General features: G+C 47.5%; 1 protein-coding gene across 2 annotated transcripts in view; it reads left to right on the forward strand.

Annotated features, from left to right (window-relative positions):
- Window positions 1-308: 308 nt before the first annotated feature.
- DNAH7 (dynein axonemal heavy chain 7) overlaps window positions 309-23,282 on the forward strand; it is a 262,909-nt gene continuing 239,935 nt past the window's right edge. For both annotated transcript variants that reach the window (XM_069983597.1, XM_069983598.1), the window contains exons 1-2: window positions 309-883; window positions 5,135-5,200. In XM_069983597.1, coding sequence (XP_069839698.1) covers window positions 875-883; window positions 5,135-5,200 — 75 coding nt within the window. In that variant the 5' untranslated portion in view covers window positions 309-874. The remainder of the gene's footprint in view (window positions 884-5,134; window positions 5,201-23,282) is intronic.

Genomic DNA, 23,282 nt, shown 5'->3' on the forward strand with positions numbered 1-23,282 from the left:
AGCGCCGGCTCTCAGCTTCCCTCACAGCAGCAGCTCACAGCGTTCTGTGTGGGACGGAGCATGGTGAGCTGCTGCTGTGAGGGAAGCTGAGCGCCGCATAGCACCCCCCGAATCCCGGGAACTAAGCAAGCAGAGCAGGCGGCGGGGGGCTATACTGAGCGGTGTGGGGTCCGGGGGCTGTTTTACCGGCGCTCCCTGCCAGCTGCGCGCTCTCCTTCCTTTCCCCAGCAGCATCTTCAAGCCCTGTCCTATCGCTGCTGGGGGAAGGAAGGAGAGCCCAATGGCGGTAGTTGATGCCGGGACATTGCTAGGTGATAGCAGTGTCCCGGCACCAAAAGCAAAAGTCCCCCCTCCCCTCCCGCGTACCCCCTCAGCCTGCGGCGTGTACCCCCTGGGGTGTACGCGTACCGCAGGTTGAGAAACCCTGAAGCTATGGCGGAAGTGTGGCGGGCTCGGGATCGCTCTCCGTACACTGGACAGGCAGGCTGCAGGGCTCCTCACCCCGTTACCATGGCAGCACGTACACTGCCTCACTGCCGCTCACTGCCTTGTGTTCGCCCATCCCCGCAGCAGTGATTGGCAACTTCCATAGCAACCAAGAGACGCGGCTCATTCCGGGTAGTCTGGTACGGGACGAGTGCTGCTGTAACAGGCGACTTTATCACCAGCGTAACCTACTACAGGGTCTTCTGGAGACAGAAGCCCCCGGACAAAGGGACCGGAATGGCGGAGGAGGCTCAGTAGATGCAGCCTTGTGTCCGTGCGGACTGTACTGAAGCGTTGGTTCGTGTACAGACACTGCGGTCTCCTAGCAACCCCGCCGATCAACAGATCTGGAGCAGGACTGCGTCTTCGTGTCCCACCGATAAGTGACATGGAGCAGGTAACAACAGCAGATATGTACTGTATGGGATAGGACTCATCTTATATTTTATTCATGGTCTTTTCTCATTTATTTAACTTTTTCACCACTGATGGAATTATGGGAAAATTAAGTAATAATTTATTCGCTGTCCCGTCGTCCATCACCGCCATTTTGGTTCTCCTTCCAGGCCTTGTCTGTTTTGCTGCAGCCATGATGTTGTATACGGCCGCACTGATGTAACAGGGTCGTTGTGCCATATACTGCCCAGGCTGGGATGGTACACAACACTGTAAGGGTATGTGCACAGTATGGAATAACGGCGGATTCCGCAGCTCTGCTGATCCCATAGGCTTTATTCTACGGTTTGCCAGAGAATGAACCCACTGATTCTTTGGGCAGACGGCGGAATCTGGCAAACCATAGAATGAAGCCTATGAGACCGGCAGAGATGCTGGGGGCGAGCTGCGAGTGATCCGCGGGGATTCTGTAGTGTGCACATACCCTTAGGGGGGAGCCTCTGCTGTCCTGATTCCACTTATCTTATCCCTCCACATTCTGAAGCACTTTACAATTCTGGGGGTACATATATAGACACTATCAATATAAACATTTAAAGTAAATCTGTTACCCCCGACTGCCTACTGAGCTGGTGGTACTGCTGAATGGATATCAGTACAAGTATTTAGAACATACCTTTGTTGCCTGTGTTTTAAAGGAGAAGTCCGGCGAAATTTTTAATTTAAGAATTGTATTGCCCCCCCCCCCAAAAGTTATGCAAATCACCAATATACACTTATTACGGGAAATGCTGATAAATTGCTTTTTTCTCTGCACTTACTACTGCATCAAGGCTTCACTTTCTGGATAAAATGGTGATGTCACTTCCTCGAAAAAATGGTGATGTCACGACCCTACTCCCAGAGCTGTGCGGGCTGTGGCTGCTGTAGAGGATGATGGCAGGGGGACACTGAGGGGCACAACACTGGAGTGACACTGAGCATCCCTCTGCCATAATCCTCTCCAGCAGCCACAGCCCGCACAGCTCTGGGAGTCGGGTCGTGACATACCCATGTTATCCAGGAAGTGACATCACCATATTATCCAGGAAGTAAAGCCTTGATGTAGTAATAAGTGCAGGGAAAAAAGCACTTTATATGCTTTGTATGTCATCCCATTGAAGTGAATAAGCAAGTATCTGCAGCGGATTTTGCTGCGAACTCACAACGTGAAATCCACTGCGGATAGGGTACGTGTGAACTTGGCCTAAGTATTAGAGCCTCCCGGGGGGATTTATAAGGTAATTATTAGAATGTTTTTCAATGCAAAGCTCTTGATTAATCAAAATTGGATGTTGCCTACTGTTCTATATATAAAAAAATAGGAATTCTGCCTGAAACTTTACAATATATGATGGTGATTTATATATAAATTAATTAATTTAAATATTAATTATTTATTGATATCTACCATCAGTGGCGTCGCTAGGCAGTTTTATCCGGGGCTCCTGCCCCGGATAAAATGCCTGCTGCCCCGAATGTTTTCTCCCCCTGCATCTCCTATAGACTGTCAGTGAGTGAGTGCACTCACACTGACTCTGACTGTCCCGTGCAGTCAGAGTCAGTGTGTGCCGGTGCAAGCTGTTATCTGACTGGGCCCTGGTTCAGGCACTTACCCAGTCAGATGCGGGCACACTGCACACTGAATGTGACTGTCCTGGCCCCGCAGCAGGATGTGCAGCAGTCAGTGAGTGCAAGCTGTCATCTGATGGGGCTCTTACCTTACCCAGTCAGATGACAGCCAGTGCTGGCCCCTGCTCCTGGAGAGGCCCAGTAGGCTGCCTCATGCTGTAGTCTGGGGTCCTGCTCCCTCCACATAATATGTTTCCTGCTTTCCTCTGCTGTCGGGAGGAGGGGGAGGGGCGGGAGGACACAGGAGAGCCGGGGCCGTGAGGAAGAGGGAGGCTGGACAGGAGCTGAGGACAAAAGTAAGTGTGTATGTGAGTGTGTGCCTGCCTGCCTGCCTGGCCGTGTATGAGAACTGTGGATGTCTCTATGCAGTGTGCAAGTGTATGTGTGTAAAGTGTGCTTATGTATGTAAGGTGCACAGTGTGTGTAGTAAACGTGTAAAGGATGTATGAATGCATGTACAGTATATGATATATGAGCAGTAAGTGTATGCATGTACAGTAGATGATATATGAGCAGTAACAGTAAGTGTATGCATGTACAGTATATGATATATGAGCAGTAAGTGTATGCATGTACAGTATATGATATATGAGCAGTAAGTGTATGCATGTACAGTATATGATATATGAGCAGTAAGTGTATGCATGTACAGTATATGATATATGAGCAGTAAGTGTATGCATGTACAGTATATGATATATGAGCAGTAAGTGTATGCATGTACAGTATATGATATATGAGCAGTAAGTGTATGCATGTACAGTAGATGATATATGAGCAGTAAGTGCATGCATGTACAGTATACGATATATGAGCAGTAAGTGTATGCATGTACAGTATATGATATATGAGCAGTAAGTGTATGCATGTACAGTATACGATATATGAGCAGTAAGTGTATGCATGTACAGTATATGATATATGAGCAGTAAGTGTATGCATGTACAGTATATGATATATGAGCAGTAAGTGTATGCATGTACAGTATACGATATATGAGCAGTAAGTGTATGCATGTACAGTATATGATATATGAGCAGTAAGTGTATGCATGTACAGTATACGATATATGAGCAGTAAGTGTATGCATGTACAGTATACGATATATGAGCAGTAAGTGTATGCATGTACAGTATACGATATATGAGCAGTAAGTGTATGCATGTACAGTGTGTGCATATGGTGTATGCATATGTTTCCAGTATGTGTATATATGTGCAGTATGTGTATATGATGTATGTATATGGTGTATGTGTCTATATGATGTATAGAGTGTATGCATGTACAGTGTTGGTGTATATGATATATGTATATGGTGTATGCATGTATTGTATGTGATGTATGTGCAGTGTGTTTAGGGTGTGTGTATGCATATGGGGTGTATATGATGTATACACAGGGGGACTAACAGCAGGGGATATTAAACCACCTTTGATGGCGGCTGGGGGGTGGGGTGGGGGGTGGGTTTGATGGGGGGCGGGGGTGGCCGCTAGGTGAGGTAATGTGTATGTGTGGAGGATGGCTGCCAGATGAGGTAGTGTGTGTGTGTATGGGTCAGGTGGGGTAGTGTGTGTGTGTATGGGTCAGGTGGGGTAGTGTGTGTGTATGGGTCAGGTGGGGTAGTGTGTGTGTGTGTGTGTGTGTGTGTGTATGGGTCAGGTGGGGTAGTGTGTGTGTATGGGTCAGGTGGGAGTAGTGTGTGTGTATGGGTTAGGTGGGAGTAGTGTGTGTGTGTGTGGGGGGGGGTTTACTGCAGGCAGAGAGGGGGAAATGTATTACTATGGTGGATACAGCAGATGCATTATTACTATATAGGGGAAAAAGCAGGGGACATACTTCTTAGAAATGCTTTTACTTGGCAATTTTTCACCACTGGGGTGTACTGCTACTGGTGACAGTGACCCTGACAGGAGCCCAGGCCAGGTGGCTGCCTCTTTCTGCTTAGCCACAGTTGTTATGAGTGGCAGCAATAGAGCAGGGCTAATAGAGCGGTCATTGAGGTTACTAACTTCTGCACTGGGCTCCTTCGCTAACCATTTATGACGACACTCAGTGGGCCCGGGCCCCGGATGTTTTAGGACCCTAGCAACGCCCCTGTCTACCATTGTTAGGCTGCATTCCCACGTTCCGTGATCCTGACGGATCACGGACGTGGAATGCATGTACCGGAGTCCCCCTGCGCCCGGACAGCATCTGTAATTAGATGCTGGGAGCGGGGGAGACTGTATTCATAAGCGCCGCACTGTAATGAATCAGCTGTGCGGTGATGTTACTACAGCGCGGCGCTTATGAATACAGTCTCCCCCGCTCCCAGCATCTAATTACAGATGCTGTCTGGGCGCGGGGGGACTCCGGTACATGCAGTCCACGTCCGTGATCCGTCAGGATCACGGAACGTGGGAATGCAGCCTTAGTCCCCAGTTTGGCAGGTGGTCAGGAAGTGACAGAAGTGAACAGTTTATAGTAAAAAGAAAGTGCTTTTTCTGCCAGGGCCCTTATTTTATTAATGTTTTTGTTTGTCAATGAATTTAATTGTGTATTAGTGCCAAGTAATTAAAAACTGCTACTATTATTTTAACAGTCTACAGCTTACAACAATGGAAGAGCCCCTAAGACTTCTTTGAAATTTTTACCACAGCTACCTGAGGTAACACTGCCATTTTGTCATTACTGCTTTTTTATGTACTAGGGTGTGTCTCCATGACTTCTTTTATGTTATTATATTATATGAACAGATTAAAGTGAATGTACCTTCAGTTACATTGCTTTAAGATTTTTACATCAATAGACTGCAGGTGCCACATGTTTTTTTTAACCACGCACAGTGCTGGTCTATTCCCAGGCACTGTCCCAGTCTGATGCACTGGAGGCACGCCCACCCCCAGATACAGACCGGCGATGTGCACAGGAACTGGGCCACGGTTCAATAAAAGGACCACAGCACTGGCATCCAAGCTTTACATCTATTGATGTAAAAATCGTAAAGCGATTCGCTTTAAGCTTATTGTGTTACATTATTTCCCACATGCCAGTCCACCACTCCAGCTAGGGCTGGGCAGTTATGGCCTAAGCCAATGTCCTGATTAATTGAACATGTAACCTCAGTTATGATTATTGAACGATTATTAACAACTTTAAGGGTTTAAAGGGAACCAATCACTTAAAAAACGCCTGTAACGCTATGGGAATGTGCTGTAGCAGCACCCAGCACACCTCCCAAACCTGCTTTTACACCCCCTGTCCCTGCAATGTACAAGCCGAAAACTTACTTTATAAGCTTGGCGCCCTGTATGTAAATCGCCCCCAAGTAGTCCTCTGGGCGGGGAGCTGCGTGCAAGTAGTCACTGTCCCCTGGGCGTTCTGCGACATCAACGGAGGCGCGCTGTCCCTAACGTCAGCACGCCTACATTCTTGCTATACAGCGGGTCCACTCTGCACCGTACTGCGCAGGTGCAGAATGCCTCAAACTCATTGCTGGAGATCCGGCAATGAGTTCAAGGCTATTTTGTACCTGCGCAGTACGGCGCAGACCGGACCCTCTGTACTGCGCATGAGCGGCACAGCAAGAACGTAGGCGTGCTGACGTTAGGGACAGTGTGCCTCCGGTGACGTCGCCAGAATTATGCAGGCTAATCACGCCCAGAGGGGCGTGATTAGCGCTGCAGAACGCCCAGGGCACAGTGACTACTTGCCCACAGCTCCCCGCCCAGAGGACTACTTGGGGGTAATTTACAACCAGTGTTCATCCTGGTTGTTGCTCTACTGTGCTTCTACGCAACTCCAGGCCGTGGCTCATCAGCCTGCTCGGTCAACCACTTCCTGCCTGAGAATTAAAGTTCATTGTGGCCATATTTAGTTTCAGCTTTTTCACGATTATTGGCCAGCCCTACTCAGAGCCTCTTTTTCTGTGTCCCGATACATAGAAAATGTCTTCTCAGCCAATCACTGGCATTGATAAATTATCGCTGCAGACAATGATTTCATATGTGTCTTGACGGAAAACAGCAGCAGGACCCGCAATGTTGGAAAAGCACCACTGGGGGAGTAGTGCAAGGTTACTACAAGTTTTTGTTTTTTTGTTATGCTGGATGGCTCCTCCATCCAGGGGACAGAAAGAGGAGAAGCTACTAAAGGAGAAGCTCTCTGTAATGAGTCTGATTGTGTGGCTTGCCAGGGAGTAAAAATGCCCTCTTGCCCTTTTAAACATACACCAGCAAGACTGAACTGTCATTAAATCTAAACTGTGTGTCAGGAGCTCCCAACCCCGGGGAGAGATTGTTTTGTTCCGCTGAATAAGCTGCTAGCCCCTATTCAGAGCACAGAAACACAATTTCCAGGGGGTCACCAAAGGATCACATGACCTTACTTAAGAAAAGAATTCCAGGAATTTTCAGATACAATGGATGAACTAGATGAGGTAACACTAGCCGGCTAGCATATATGGGCCAACCAGTTGCATAATAAGAGGGGGAAAAATACACCTTTCTACATGCATACATAATTGCAGAGGCGTAGCTAGCTTTTCCTTCACCCGGGGCAAAGATTCAGTTTGTCCCCCCCCCCCCTCCTCCTGGACACCGCAAACAGAAACTTCATGCCACACTGGACTTAAGGCCTCTATAAAACACCTGATCAGTATCATGCGCAGATCTGATTCTTGTAATAAGACACATGCCAGATACACATATACAGTCATACACACACATGCACATATACAGACACATATGCACATATACAGACACATGACAGATACATATATACATAAACATATATGCACATATCCAGACACATACATATATATATATATATATATGTGTGTATATATATATATATATATATATATATATATATATATATATATATACAGACAGACATGGCGCCCTGTGCGAAACTTTCCTTCGGCGCCCCCCTTGATGCCCCCTAATAGTGACATAGACTAAATCCCACAGCCTCCCACCCCTCCGGACAACCCCCACAATCAAACCAGGCTGAGGCTGAGGCTGAAGGATTTAGATATGATAGACTAAATTCTACTACAACGAGGGCCACCCCTAACCCCCAGCACCCTAAACCACCCGACTCCTGATAAAGGTGCTTATCAACACACAGGGGGACAGGTGTCTCCGCGGCTGGCCGTGGCCTTCCTGATTAGCGCTCCTGCAGACAATTGTACACAAGGGCTTAGCTAGGGGTTCAGCCTAGGGGAGGGGCGAGCGAGTCTGAGTGGGCCCCCAATTGATTGTTACCCATAGGGAACATAAGCAGGTTACAATATCTCTATCTATCTATCTATCTATCTATCTTCTATCTATCTATCTATCTATCTATCTATCTATCTATCTGGATGACCTCCATATACTGACTACTATACAAGATGCTGAAAAGCTGGGGTGACCTCCATTATACTGACTACTATATAAGATGCTGGAAAGCTGGGTGACCACCATTATACTGACTACTATATAAGATGCTAGGAAAGCTGGGTGACCACCATTATACTGACTACTATATAAGATGCTAGGAAAGCTGGGTGACCTCCATTATACTGACTACTATACAACATACAGGGAAAGCTGGGTGACCTCCATTATACTGACTACAAGAAGCCGGGAAAGCTGGGTGATCGTAATCATACTGAGTACAAGATACTGGGAAAGCTGGACGACCTCCATTATACTAACATACAGGATGCTGGGAAAGCTGGGTGACTGCCATATACTGACTACAAGATGCCGGGAAAGCTGGGTGACAGTAATCATACTGAGTTCAAGATACTGGGAAAGCTGGGTGACCTCCATTACACTGACATACAGGATGCTGGGAAAGCTGGGTGACCTCCATCATACTAACTATGATAAATCATTGCTAAATAAATCATTGCCAATCACAAATGCCATATAATGTTAGTAGCCCAGCAAAGACTCCTTCCAGCCAGCAGTATAGTGCAGTAGTATCAGTGCTGAGTACAGGCTGCTGCTAAACACTAGCCTGTTCCCAGCACACTGAGGGATGAGGCTGCTGCTATCTCCCTCCTGCATCTCCCCCCTCCCTTATTTGCTGCCCCTCAGCAGGATGATGAAGGCTCTGTGCACTCACTGTCCCACTCGCAGTTGGCACTGGGGGTGGGGTTTGTTGACAGGGGGAGGAGCTTACCGGGTTATACCCGGAACATTCATTTGCCGAGTCCCTGGGCCGGGGAGCGCCTTCCTACTGGCTGCACATCAAGTTTAGAAATAGGAATCTCTAAGCTAGATGTGCTGTGTGTCTGCAGGAGCGCCCCAAAGCACCCAGCATGGGAGGAGGGGAGTTGGCCAGCTGGGGGGCGCTCCGGCAGACACACAGCACATCTAACCTAGAGATTCCTATGTCTAAGTTATACAGTATGTGCAGCTCTCTGTCTGCCAGAGCGCACCCTAGCTGGCCAGGAGTGATGCGCCCTGTGCAGTTGCACAGGTCGCACACCCCAAAGGCCGGCCCTGTATACAGACACATGACAGATACACACATGCACATATACACACATACATATATACAGACACATGCACACATGCAGACACATTACAGATATACATATACAGACATCTACACATATGCACATATACAGACACATATGCACATATACAGATAAATACACACGTGCACATATACAGACACATACACACATACGCATATATACAGATACACATACTGACAAACATTTACAGAAACATGATATAAATAAAGACAGATAAACATTAGTGATGAGCGAGTACTAAAATGCTCGGGTGCTCGTTACTCGAAACAAATATCTCCCGATACTCGAGTGCTCGTTTCGAGTAACGAACCCCATTGAAGTCAATGGGAGAATCAAGCTTTTTTGCAGCGGACCCAAGTTCGATAGGGGGAAGGTCGTGTGAAAACCTGTCAACCTCAGAAAATGATGGAAACACCACGGAAGTGGACAGGAAACAGCAGGGGCAGCATGTATGCATGCCTCTGAGGCTGCCTAATGGCACCATTATGCCTAATTCTGTGCAACAGCCTGGTTAAAACAGAGGTAGACATATGGACCACCCAAAACTCAGCCTGACACAGCATGGCAGTGAGAACACAGGGAACCATTAAAACAGAGGTAGCACATGAAGAAACACCCCAAAATTTAGCCTTACACAGCATGGCAAGGACAGAGTGAACAAGGTAGAAGCGGTAGCCAGTGAGCCTTCCAAAAATTATACCAGTCCTAGCATGGCAGTGAGCACACAGAGAACCATTAAAAGTGAGTGAGGAAGCAAGTGAGCCTCCCAAAAATTAGGCCAGACACAGCATGGCATTGAGCACACAGAGAACCATTAAAAGTGAGTGAGGAAGCAAGTGAGCCCACCCAAACATTGGAGTGAGTCCAGGGGCTGGGATATTTAGTGGACATGAACTGGGTGCTGACAGCTAACTGGCTAGGCCAGCTGTCAGTCACCACTCACCATCAAGGGTACACTTGATGCCGCTCGACCGGGGGTGGTGAGGCCCTGGCCACGGCTAGACCAAAAAAATAGAATAAAACAGCTGGCTGGTTGGTGGGGGCGCGATCAGCGGGCCCCCGGCAACCAGTCCTGCTCCTCCACAGACGTAGTGTGACGTCAGAGCATGGCAGTGAGGACACAGAACAATACAGTCTTCTTAAGAGTACACTTTCAATCCTTTAAAGAGTCTCTAAGAGACGGCAAGTGTGTTAGCCTGTGTATTAAAAAGACCTGGTCAATCCTGCCTTCAAAAAGGCTACTACAACATCCAAGGAAGGAAAGAAGCTACTGGTGTAAGGCCTGATCAATCCTGCCTTCAAAACGGCTAAAACATCCAAGGAAGGTAAAAGGTGCATAATCTAGCCGGATTTTGGCTAGATTTAGCCTTACACCCTCATGCAGTTGTGCGTGAGAGGTAACTCTTTAGAGGTAGGGACGAAGAATAACAATACAGTCTTCTTAAGAGGCCCCCAGCTAAAAAAATGAAAGCACAGCAGAGAACACCCGCAAGTTGACATCCACAGATTATATGGTACGAAATGGACAACACAAGGATGCTAAATTAGGATCCACCATTATCACTGTGTGTTCCTTTAAACAGTGCTGTGTATCTTGGAGATACAATAGATGACCAGACAGCCCTGCAAAATTGCACTCGACTCTATGAATTGAATTTGACTCTAGCAGTCGGGGTAACATTCCCTGCATCATGTGACTCCCCACTTCTCCCCCCCCACCGTTGTTTTGAGTTTGAATTTTACTTTGAATTTGACTGTAGCAGCTGGAGTTAGTTTAACTGGTTGACTTGCGGAAATGTGCACAGATGCGGTGCACCTTGGTGAGCAAGTCAGCCACATTGGGGTAAGTTTTAAGAAACCGCAGCAACACTAGGTTGAAGACGTGGGCCAGGCATGGTACATGTGTGAGGCTGCCGAGTTGCAGAGCCGCCACCAGGTTCCATCCCTTGTCACACGCAACCAAGCTCACTGCTAATTACACACGAACCCGGGATGCCAGTTAAGGCCCAGCAGTAGTCAACATGAATGCCAGTTAAGGCCCAGCAAAAAGGAGGCAAGGGCAGGCACACCAGTAGTCAACATGGATGCCAGTTAAGGCCCAGCAAAAAGGAGGCAAGGGCAGGCACACCAGTAGTCAACATGGATGTCAGTTATGGCCCAGCAGTGGTCAACATGGATGCCAGTTAAGGCCCAGCCAAAAGGAGGCAAGGGCAGGCACACCAGTAGTCAACATGGATGCCAGTTAAGGCCCAGCCAAAAGGAGGCAAGGGCAGGCACACCAGTAGTCAACATGGATGCCAGTTAAGGCCCAGCAAAAAGGAGGCAAGGGCAGGCACACCAGTAGTCAATATGGATGCCAGTTAAGGCCCAGCAACAAGGAGGCAAGGACAGGCACACCAGTAGTCAACATGGATGCCAGTTAAGGCCCAGCCAAAAGGAGGCAAGGGCAGGCACAGCAGTAGTCAACATGGATGCCAGTTAAGGCCCAGCAAAAAGGAGGCAAGGGCAGGCACACCAGTAGTCATTATGGATGCCAGTTAAGGCCCAGCAACAAGGAGGCAAAGGCAGGCACACCAGTAGTCTACATGGATGTCAGTTAAGACCCAGCAACAAGGAGGCAAGGGCAGGCACACCAGTAGTCAACATGGATGTCAGTTAAGGCCCAGCAACAAGGAGGCAAGGGCAGGCACACCAGTAGTCAACATTGATGCCAGTTACGGCCCAGCAAAAAGGAGGCAACCACGGCCTCCGACAACCACATCACTTGGAACCCCGCGCCTACGCCCTCGACCCTTACCCCTGGGGTTCACCATTTTATGGACACTGCACAGTATGGAACTTAGATAGGCCTAAAATACAGAAATCAGGAAAAATGCTTGGAGTATCCTTTGGTTTGGTGGGGCTGTACGGTACAATCTGGTATTGGCGTGAACTATGCACACTCTGACACCCCCTGGGATATGTAGTGGACATGAACCTGGGTGCTGACAGCTAACTGGCTAAGCCAGCTGTCAGTCACCACTCACCATCAAGGGTACACTTGATGCCTCTTGACCGGGGGTGGTGAGGCCACGGCTAGACAAGACAAAATAAAATAAAACAGCTGGCTAGTTGGCGGGGGCGCGATCGGCGGGCCCCCGGCAACCAGTCCCGCTCCTGTAGCAGTTGGGGTAACATTCCCTGCATCACGTGACTCCCCACTCCTACCCCCACCACCCTTTCGATTTTCAATTTGAATGTAGCAGTTGGGGTAACATTCCCTGCATCACATGACTCCCCACTCCTACCCCCACCACCCTTTCGATTTTCAAGTGAGTGAGGAAGCAACTGAGCCTCCCCAATACTAGGCCAGACACAGCATGGCCTTCAGCACACAGAGAGCCATTACAAGTGAGTGAGGAAGCAATTGAGGCTCCCCAAAAATTAGACAAGACACAGCATGGCATTCAACACACAGAGAGCCATTACAAGTGAGTGAGGAAGCAATTGAGGCTCCCCAAAAATTAGACAAGACACTGCATGGCATTCAGCACACAGAGAGCCATTACAAGTGAGTGAGGAATCAAGTGAGCCCACCCAAAAATTGGAGTGAGACCAGTGGCTGGGATATGTAGTGGACATGAACCTGGGTGCTGACAGCTAAGTGGCTAGCCTGCTCTCACTCACCACTCACCATCAAGAGTACACTTGATGTCCCTGACCGGGGGCGGTGAGGCCCCGGCCACGGCTAGACAAAAAAAATTAAATAAAACAGTTTTCCGGTTGGCGGGGGCGCGATCGGCGGGCCCCCGACAACCAGTCCCGCTCCTCCGCAAACGTAGTGTGATGTCAGAGCATGGCAGTGAGGACACAGAGAACCATTAGAAGTGATACAGAAGCAATACAGTGTAGTGCCCCCTAGTTTAGGGGGGCTGGACAGTTTAATCTGTTATTGGCGTGAACTATACACACTGAAACCCCCTTCAAAATCAGCATTGAAGTAGTTGTATGCAGGATGTACTACAAATCCCAGCAATACAGTGTAGTGCCCACTAGTTTAGGGGGGGCTGGACGGTTCAATCTGGAATTGGCGTGAACTATACACACTCTCAACAAAGAAGGACAATGCATGGCGCACCCACAATCATATAATAATAATAAGAAGAAGGAGAAGATGTGGAATAGCCGCGTTTGATATCCATCTGATTGGTTGGCATACTGGGCCTGGTAGTTATTGCTTTGTTGGGGCTGCGGTGGGAGGGACATATTTATTGTCATGTGTACTCCCTGTGATGGTTTACCCGTATTGGGTTTTTAGGTGTTTTTAAGTGTATGTCCATTTGCTGTTTTGTACATATATTTTGGAAATAAAGATATTACATTTATTATTATATGATTGTGGGTGCGCCATTCATTGTCCTTCTTTGTTGTTGTGTATATGTTCTGTAATCAGGACATGGGCAGCATCCCAGTTACAGATTTACAGTAGCTCCCACCTTTCTTTTGCATACAAACTATACACACTCTGACACCACATTCAAAATCAGCAGTGAAGTAGTTGTATGCAGGAAATACTACAAATCCCATCAATACAGTGTAGTGCCCACTAGTTTAGGGGGGCTGGACGGTTCAATCTGGTATTGGCGTGAACTATACACACTCTGACACCCCCTTCAAAATCAGCACAGCAGTGAAGTTGTATGCAGGATGTACTACAAATCCCAGCAATACAGTGTAGTGCCCACTAGTTTAGGGGGGGCTGGACTGTTCAATCTGGTATTGGCGTGAACTATACACACTCTAAAAGCCTCTAAGCAGTGAAGTAGTTGTATGCAGGATGTACTACAAATCCCAGCAATACAGTTTAGTGCCCACTAGTTTAGGGGGGGCTGGACGGTTCAGTTTGGTATTGGCGTGAACTATACACACTCTGACACCCCCTTCAAAATCAGCAGTGAGGTAGTTGTATGCAGGATGTACTACAAATCCCTGCAATACAGTGTAGTGCCCACTAGTTTAGGGGGGGCTGGACGGTTCAGTTTGGTATTGGCGTGAACTATACACACTCTGACACCCCCTTCAAAATCAGCAGTGAGGTAGTTGTATGCAGGATGTACTACAAATCCCTGCAATACAGTGTAGTGCCCACTAGTTTAGGGGGGGCTGGACGGTTCAATCTGGTATTGGCGTGAACTATACACACTCTAAAAGCCCCTAAGCAGTGAAGTAGTTGTATACAGGATGTACTACAAATCCCAGCAATACAGTGTAATATAGCTGCACCACCAGCCCTAAAATCAAAAAAGAGTACACTGAGCAGTGCTGCACTTCTTAGGGGTCTGTGTGCAACACCTAATGTCCCCTTTCTTACAGCAGCCGGTCACCACAGTGTGCTGGTGAAATCGTGGTAGCAGCACTGCAAGTCCCAGCCAGCAGTCTGTAGTAATACTATTAAAAAACGATTTGAAGCCCTTAAAAGGGCTGTTTGTTTGTATTGCTAGTATTCCCTGCCTACTGGAACGCTAAATCCTAACCTAAATCCTACACTGACACTCTCCCTGACCAGCAGCAACTCTGTCCCTGATCTCTCCCAGGACACATCTGAAGCGAGTACTACTGGCGCCGAGTTTTATATAGCAGGGTCATCTGATCTGGCCAACCAAATCGCTGCTATCGACATGTATGGGTCCCACGTGATCGCAGGATGTACCAAAGAGTCTCCTGCATGTTTATTGGCTGCGAAATAGCGCCCCAAACTTACAGGAAACGGATGATGAGATTTTCTCGAGTATCGCGAGATGCTCGGCCGAGTAACGAGCACCATCGAGTACCCCAGGGCCGGCCTTAGGGTAAATGGCGCCCTGTGCGAAAACTTTTTTTTCGCCGCCCCCCCCCCCTTAATGTAACATAAAGTTCCTTCAGCCTCCCCCCCGCCCCGCCATTCACACAACTACCAGCCCCCCCAAACAACTAACATAATGGTTACGATAATTGAACAAAAATTATGACACTCCCCTTTTTGCAAGCCACACCCTTTTTTACAAGCCACATCCACTTGGCCACGCCAAGCAGGAACTCACTGAGCATCAACACAAGGCCGTGTCGTTTAGTCTATAGCCTTTATTATTATCTGTTATTATTAGGGGGTCTCAGCAGAAACCTGGATGAATATATACACAGGTATACAGCTATGCTCACACTACAGGAGTGTATATCCAGGTATACATCCACTACAGGACATGTATATACAAGTATACAGCCACTACAGGATGTGTACATATAGGTATACACCTATGTACACACTACAGAATGTGTATATACAGGTATACAGCCACTACAGGACGTGATACTGCTATGCAGTACATAGCTGTATACCTCTACATACAAGTCCTGTATTGTGTACAAAGCTGTATACGTATATGTACACATCCTGTAGTGGCTGAATACCTGTATATACACGTTCTGTAGTGGGTACACTATGTACACACTACAAGACGAGTATTTACATGTATACACCCATGTACACACTACAGCTGTAGGAGCAGTGCAGACTAGGAAAGCTGGGTGACTACCTCTGTAGGAGCAGTGCAGACTAGAAAAGCTGGGTGACTACCTCTGTAGGAGCAGTGCAGACTAGGAAAGCTGGGTGACTACCTCTGTAGGAGCAGTGCAGACTAGGAAAGCTGCGTGACTACCTCTGTAGGAGCAGTGCAGACTAGGAAAGCTGCGTGACTACCTCTGTAGGAGCAGTGCAGACTAGGAAAGCTGCGTGACTACCTCTGTAGGAGCAGTGCAGACTAGGAAAGCTGGGTGACTACCTCTGTAGGAGCAGTGCAGACTAGGAAAGCTGCGTGACTACCTCTGTAGGAGCAGTGCAGACTAGGAAAGCTGCGTGACTACCTCTGTAGGAGCAGTGCAGACTAGGAAAGCTGTGACTATCTCTGTAGGAGCAGTGCAGACTAGGAAAGCTGGGTGACTACCTCTGTAGGAGCAGTGCAGACTAGGAAAGCTGCGTGACTACCTCTGTAGGAGCAGTGCAGACTAGGAAAGCTGCGTGACTATCTCTGTAGGAGCAGTGCAGACTAGGAAAGCTGCGTGACTACCTCTGTAGGAGCAGTGCAGACTAGGAAAGCTGGGTGACTACCTCTGTAGGAGCAGTGCAGACTAGGAAAGCTGGGTGACTACCTCTGTAGGAGCAGTGCAGACTAGGAAAGCTGGGTGACTACCTCTGTAGGAGCAGTGCAGACTAGGAAAGCTGGGTGACTACCTCTGTAGGAGCAGTGCAGACTAGGAAAGCTGGGTGACTACCTCTGTAGGAGCAGTGCAGACTAGGAAAGCTGCGTGACTACCTCTGTAGGAGCAGTGCAGACTAGGAAAGCTGGGTGACTACCTCTGTAGGAGCAGTGCAGACTAGGAAAGCTGAGTGACTACCTCTGTAGGAGCAGTGCAGACTAGGAAAGCTGCGTGACTACCTCTGTAGGAGCAGTGCAGACTAGGAAAGCTGCGTGACTACCTCTGTAGGAGCAGTGCAGACTAGGAAAGCTGAGTGACTACCCCTGTAAGAGCAGTGCAGACTAGGAAAGCTGAGTGACTACCCCTGTAGGAGCAGTGCAGACTAGGAGAGCTGGGTGACAACCCCTGTAAGAGCAGTGCAGACTAGGAAAGCTGGGTGACAACCCCTGTAAGAGCAGTGCAGACTAGGAAAGCTGGGTGACAACCCCTGTAAGAGCAGTGCAGACTAGGAAAGCTGCGTGGCTACCTCTGTAGGAGCAGTGCAGACTAGGAAAGCTGGGTGACTACCTCTGTAGGAGCAGTGCAGACTAGGAAAGCTGCGTGGCTACCTCTGTAGGAGCAGGGCAGACTAGGTGACAACCCCTGTAAGAGCAGAGCAGTGCAGCTGGTACAGCGGTTTCATTTAAAGGGGTTATCCAGCTCTACAAAAACATGGCCACTTTCCCCTCTACTGTTGTTACATAGTTACATAGTTAATACGGTTGAAAAAAGACACATGTCCATCAAGTTCAACCTAGGAGGGGATGGATACAGGGAAGGGGGAGGGATGATAAGTTCTATACATATGCATTTATATTATTTTGGTCTAAGAACTTGTCTAGCCCTGTTTTGAAGCCCTCTACTGTTGTTGCTGTGACCAGATCCTGTGGTAGACTGTTCCACAGATTCACAGTTCTCATGGTAAAGAAGGCGTGTCGCCTCCGGAGATTGAACCTTTTTTTCTCCAGGCGGAGGCAATGCCCTCTTGTCCTTTGAGGGGGTTTTACCTGGAACATCTTTTCCCCATATTTCTTGTAGGGGCCATTTATATATATATTTTTTTTAAAACTCTTTTTATTGAAGGATAAGGAACAGACACAAACAATGTGAAATAATACATACATTATGTACTTGACAGCTCAGCCGAGCAGTAATAGAGGCGTCTGTGTTCACAGAACACAAAAGAAAGCAAAGATGGGCAGTAGAAAAACCATATTACATAGTAAGGAAGAATATCACACATATCGAACAATAACATCAATACGGACAGCACCACATAACGAGGTCCTGAAATCAAATTAATCCTCACCACGGGGTGATGGAACATTGTGTTCGTTTATCCGCACAAACCTACTAGGTTGGAATGCTGTCAGAGGCGAGTCGCACCACCAGCCCCACACTTTACGGAATTTCCCAGGGCACCCCCTGTGTTTGTAAACAATAAACTCGTAAGACAGCATAGAGTTGACTAGCTTTCTCCATTTACTCACTGATGGGGGTCTGATGTCCATCCATCTCATTGCCACCGTCTTTCGTGCCATGAATAGGGACTCTTTCAGGAAGATTCTATGGTAGTGCGGCCACTCCTCTTCATCTAATAAACCCAATAAGCACACCTTGGGCGTGCATGGGACTGTAATTCCTATAATCTGTGATAATTGAGCCGACACTTCAGACCAGAATGCTTCGACCTCTGGGCAGGCCCATATCATATGCCAGAAGTCTGACCTCGGGCAGTGGCACCTATGACATTCCTCTGAAGGATATCTGCCCATTCTATGCATCCGTACAGGTGTTAGATAACTTTGATGAATGATAAATAGCTGAGTCAATCTATTGTTAACGGCAGGAGAAACATATAAATGAGAAGATAGAACATCAGACCACTCATCCTCAGACAACTCTCCTAAAGAGCAACGCCACCTGTCTTCCACTGGTAGAGGGTTGTTGTCTATGCGATACTGAATGAGAAATGAGTATAGTGCAGAGATTAGACCTCCAGGACCCTGAGATCTGAACACTCCAATAAGGGGATACTCAGAGAAAGGTAGAGAAGGCCGGGGAAACTGGGCATGAAAGGCATGTCTGAGCTGCAAATATCTATACATAGACCCCCTAGGTAGATCATGTTTGTCTTGCAATTGTTGAAAGGAACAAAAAGTTTGATCTCTACACACATCCCTTATTTTACAAACACCGTGCCGTATCCAGAAGAGAGGCTCCAGATGTACAGAAAAATGTGGTAGGTTAGGATGGTACCATAATGGAGTATCCACCATCACCCCTTGATAATTTAATAACTTTTTAACGGCACCCCAGACCCGTGAGGCCAATTTATGCAGTGGTAGAAGCTTAGAAGGTTTTATGTACCCGCCCTCTAAAACAGGCCACAAATGCCGGAGATCCAAAAAATGGGCCAAATGGTGCTCTCTATTCGGCAAGATCTCCGCCTCCACCCATGTCCGAAGATATCGAAGCTGTCCCGCCAGATAATATAGATACAAATCCGGGAGTGACATCCCACCAAATGACTTAGGCCGTTGGAGTGTCTGCAAACTCAATTTGGACCTGGAGGCACCCCACACAAAAGAGGGAAAGAGAGAGTGAAGAGATTTAAAGAAAGAAAGTGGAATTGGGGCAGAGGCATGTTCCAGCATATACAGACATTTAGGCAAAATCACCATTTTTATAAGATTAATACGCCCAGGCACAGCAAGGGGAAGAGTCGCCCAAATCTTGAACTTAGTTTTTATATACTCCAGGAGAGGGTAAATATTCATGGAGGCATCACGGGAGAATTGTCTACAAATCGTAATTCCCAGATATTTAAATTGGGACACAACAGGTAACCCATGGGCACTATCCGCCCAATCCTCCGGACACAAAGGCATGAAAACGGACTTAGACCAGTTGATATATAAACCCGAATATTTACCAAAAGAATTAAAAAGAGTAATCGCTAGTGAGAGGGTAGTGCGTGGGGAGGACATGAACAGGATAGTGTCATCCGCATATAATCCCACCCTATCCTCCCTATCACCATTTATAATGCCCTTGTATAGTGGGTCTTTCCATAATCTTAATGCTATAGGTTCAATGGCCAGTGCGAATAGTAGGGGTGACAGTGGACACCCCTGTCGGGTGCCCCGGGATAGCGAGAAATATGACGAGTATACTCCATTTATCATAATGCGTGCCTTAGGGGCTTGATACAGTAGTGCTACCCACCTAAGGAAATTCGGTCCAAAACCAAATCGTTTCAATACCTCCAGGAGATAGCCCCACTCTACGGAATCGAATGCCTTAGCCGCATCTAATGATGCCAAGGCCCAATCCGCTCCCTTCATACCCCCTACTTGAACAAGAGATTGTACTCTGCGGATATTATCCGAGGTGGAACGGCCCGGAATGAATCCCGATTGGTCACAGTGGATTATTTCAGTAATATATTTATTAAGTCTGTTGGCTAACATCTTTGTGAGAATTTTATAATCTAAATTAAGTAGGGAAATGGGCCTATATGAGCTACAGTCTAAGGGGTATTTATCGGGCTTCAGTAATACAATAATAGTGGCCTCATTCATAGAGTCTGGGAGCTTATTCTCATCAAAAGCATATTGATACATACTCAACATAAGAGAGGGGACCTGGTCAATATAACGTTTAAAGACCTCAATCGGGATTCCATCCGGGCCCGGAGCTTTACCTGCTTTAATATTTGCCACAGCATCCAGAAGCTCCTCAGTTGTAAATGCTGCCTCCAAATCGTCTCTACTATCTGTCATTAAGGTGGGGAACACCAGACCATCAAGGTAACCACACAGGTCTGACTGAGTGTAATCCACTCTAGTCTTGTACAGATCCATATAGAAGTTAGTAAAACATGCAGCTATACCATCATCTGAAGCGTGAATCATCCCCTGTGAATCTCTTATCCTAATAATAGCTGGAGAAGCAGAGTTCTGATGGATCAAATGTGCGAGCATTTTGCTAGATTGGTTTCCCAGTTCAAAATATGTTTGCTTAGTGAAGAATAACTTTCGACTGGCCTTTTCTTTAATATGGAGCAAATATTGACGGCCCGCTACCATCCAGGCGTTTCTATGCCCTTCGGTAGGATCTTGCACGTATTGCGTTTCTAAATGCAGACAACGGGAAGCCAACTCCATCTCCTCCCGGGTGGATTCACGCTTCAGATATGAAATGGTAGACTGTACACAACCCCGCAGATATGCTTTAAACGTTTCCCACAAGATGTTTTTATTCTCATGCGGATCATTAGCAAGGAGAAACTGAGATATCTGATCAGGAATTCTGTCATGAGTACCAATTAGTGACAGCCAAAAGGGATGTATCCTGTGACTCCTCACCCTAGGTGCGCCTGTAGTGTGAATGTATAAGAGTAACGCGGAATGATCCGATATTCCCCTCTGGGAGTAGAATACCCTAGACACGGCAGAGGCCACAGATGGCGTACCTATCGCATGATCTATTCTAGACAGAGAATGTCTACCCGCTGCATGGCATGAATAATCCCTTCCATTAGGGTGATGGTGCCTATATATATCTACCCACCCGAGTTCATCCATGAGAGATTTCAAAGGAGATGTGGACTGAGAACTCACTGAGGGACCCGCATTGTGTTTATCCAGGAGAGGGTTAACCATCATGTTAAGGTCCCCTATACAGAGCACGCTAGCTTGCGGATACAGAGCCGCAAAAACCATAGCCTGATGCAATACTTGTAAAGGAGCGTGCGGGGGATTGTAAATGCCTAAAAGCACGTAAGGGTTATTGTCAATATATGCAAAAACAAATATAAACCTCCCCTCTCTATCCCTCCGGACAGTAATTGGGTCCCATTTCAAGGATTTATTAATTAATAAGGACACCCCCCGAGAGTAAGAGGTATGATATGCATGCTCAGACCATTGTACCCATGACCTCCTCAGCCTATGAGATGTGTCAGATGTAAGGTGCGTCTCCTGGAGGCATAGAATATGGGGATTAAACCGTCTAACATGCGAGAAAACCATGAGTCGTTTTCGTGGTGTACCCAAACCTCTGACATTCCATGACATCACCGTTATAGATGCCATATCACAACCTTACACAGATAATGGCTAGTAGGTGTCCCCCGTAGTGGCAAGTGACCGGACTCAATAGATATATGAATCTCACTAGTATGTGCAAGAGAAAGATTAAACATATAAATATACTGCCCCAGTGCTTATCAACTAGATCACCGAACATTGGTGATGAAACAAACTTAACTCCAACTAATGACATAGAAAACAGAGATAGACACACCTCTGTTGCACTAAATTTCGTGAAAGATCACAATACGGGGGAAGAATCCCACTACATTATATGATGTATCTAGCACCACCGTATAATGGAGAATATAGAAGAAAAAGAAGACAGGAGAGACTAGAGCATCAAACAAAACTCAGTAACTTCCGAGTTCCAGATCTAAAACCCCCTGGTACCATTGCAGCTTAACGGATAACATAGCATGTGAATAATAAAACATAATAATAATACAGTGATCCTCAGGCAAAGTAGTAATCCAATTCTCCTCCCTAGGTTGCCATAGTAGAGCAATGTCCCCCCCTAGTGGCAACGGTTAAGATTGTGAAGACACATACAGGAGACATACATTGCCACAGGCAGGAGAAACATACAGGGGAACAGCCAGCACAACAGACTAAAAGGGGGGGAGTACAAACAGGACGACAATCAAAGAAAAAACAAGAGGGTACAGTACAGCATCACACATAAGTATCTAGAGCCATCCCTAAGCATGGCCCAACACATCAGGTAACATTCTTCATGTCTGGAAGCACAGTTTCCAGAAGACATATATCCAGAGCTGTGAGATGAGCACAGTCATATCTCCCTGCGGGTAGAATATCGGGCATAACTTGCCCAAAACAGAAGGCAAACATCAGGCTTCCAAGAGTAGGTCCCTTTAATTATGTCCCGGAATATAAACCATCATAACATAGTACCTTATGCGTTCAGGGACTGATAGGTAGCACCGCCAGCTATGGGCGATTAGGAGAACGACCATGTTGGCGATAGAGCCATTCCTCCGCCTCTTGTGGAGTCCCAAAAAATACCGCTCTATCACCATCCACTACCCGCAGACGTGCAGGGTACGCCATAGAGTAAGGGATATTTTTCTCCCGCAACTTGCGTTTCACCGCCATGTACGTCGCGCGTTTCTTCTGCAACTCCGCCGAGAAGTCAGGGAAGATGGAAACAGGAGCTCCGTTATACGAAATCTCTGGCAAGCGTCGGGCATGTCGCAGAACCAAATCTCGGTCTGTGCTATTCAGCAAACGGGCCAGGAAAGGCCTAGGAGGTGCTCCAGGTTGCGGAGGCCGTGCAGGGACTCTATGAGCGCGCTCTATAGCAAATGCAGGGGAGAAGGTCACCTCAGGCAACAGGGTAGTCAGCCATTGGGTCATGAAGGCAATCGGATCCTGTCCCTCCGCCCTCTCCGGCAAGCCCAGTATGCGAAGATTGTTTCGCCTGAGGCGATTTTCCAGATCATCTGCTTTCTGGCGCCATCCCTCTGCCTGGTGTTCTAAGGCAGCTACAGCTGCAGGGATCGGCTCCATTCTATCCTCCAGACCAGATACACGGTCTTCCACATGGCGAACCCTCTCCCTGATCACCTGCATGTCCTGTCTCAAGAGCCCCACATCTATCTTCACCTCCTCAATCTTCCCAGTGAGGGAAGTAGTGCTTGCTGCAATGGCCGCCAACACTGAAGCAAGCTGTGCTGATACCTGCTTCAGAGTAGGCTCCGGCTGCGTCTCCTCATCAGAGGTAAGAGAGTCCTCCTCACTGCGCGCCGCGCTCGGTGGCTGAGAAGACCCGGCGCCATCTTGGGCCTCCTGTCGGGCATACTCCGCCAGCCGTTCCGCCGCTGCAATCTGCGCTCTGGTCGGACTCA

The sequence above is a fragment of the Dendropsophus ebraccatus genome, chromosome 9 (genome assembly GCF_027789765.1).
Source record: "Dendropsophus ebraccatus isolate aDenEbr1 chromosome 9, aDenEbr1.pat, whole genome shotgun sequence".
Lineage (NCBI taxonomy): Eukaryota > Metazoa > Chordata > Amphibia > Anura > Hylidae > Dendropsophus > Dendropsophus ebraccatus.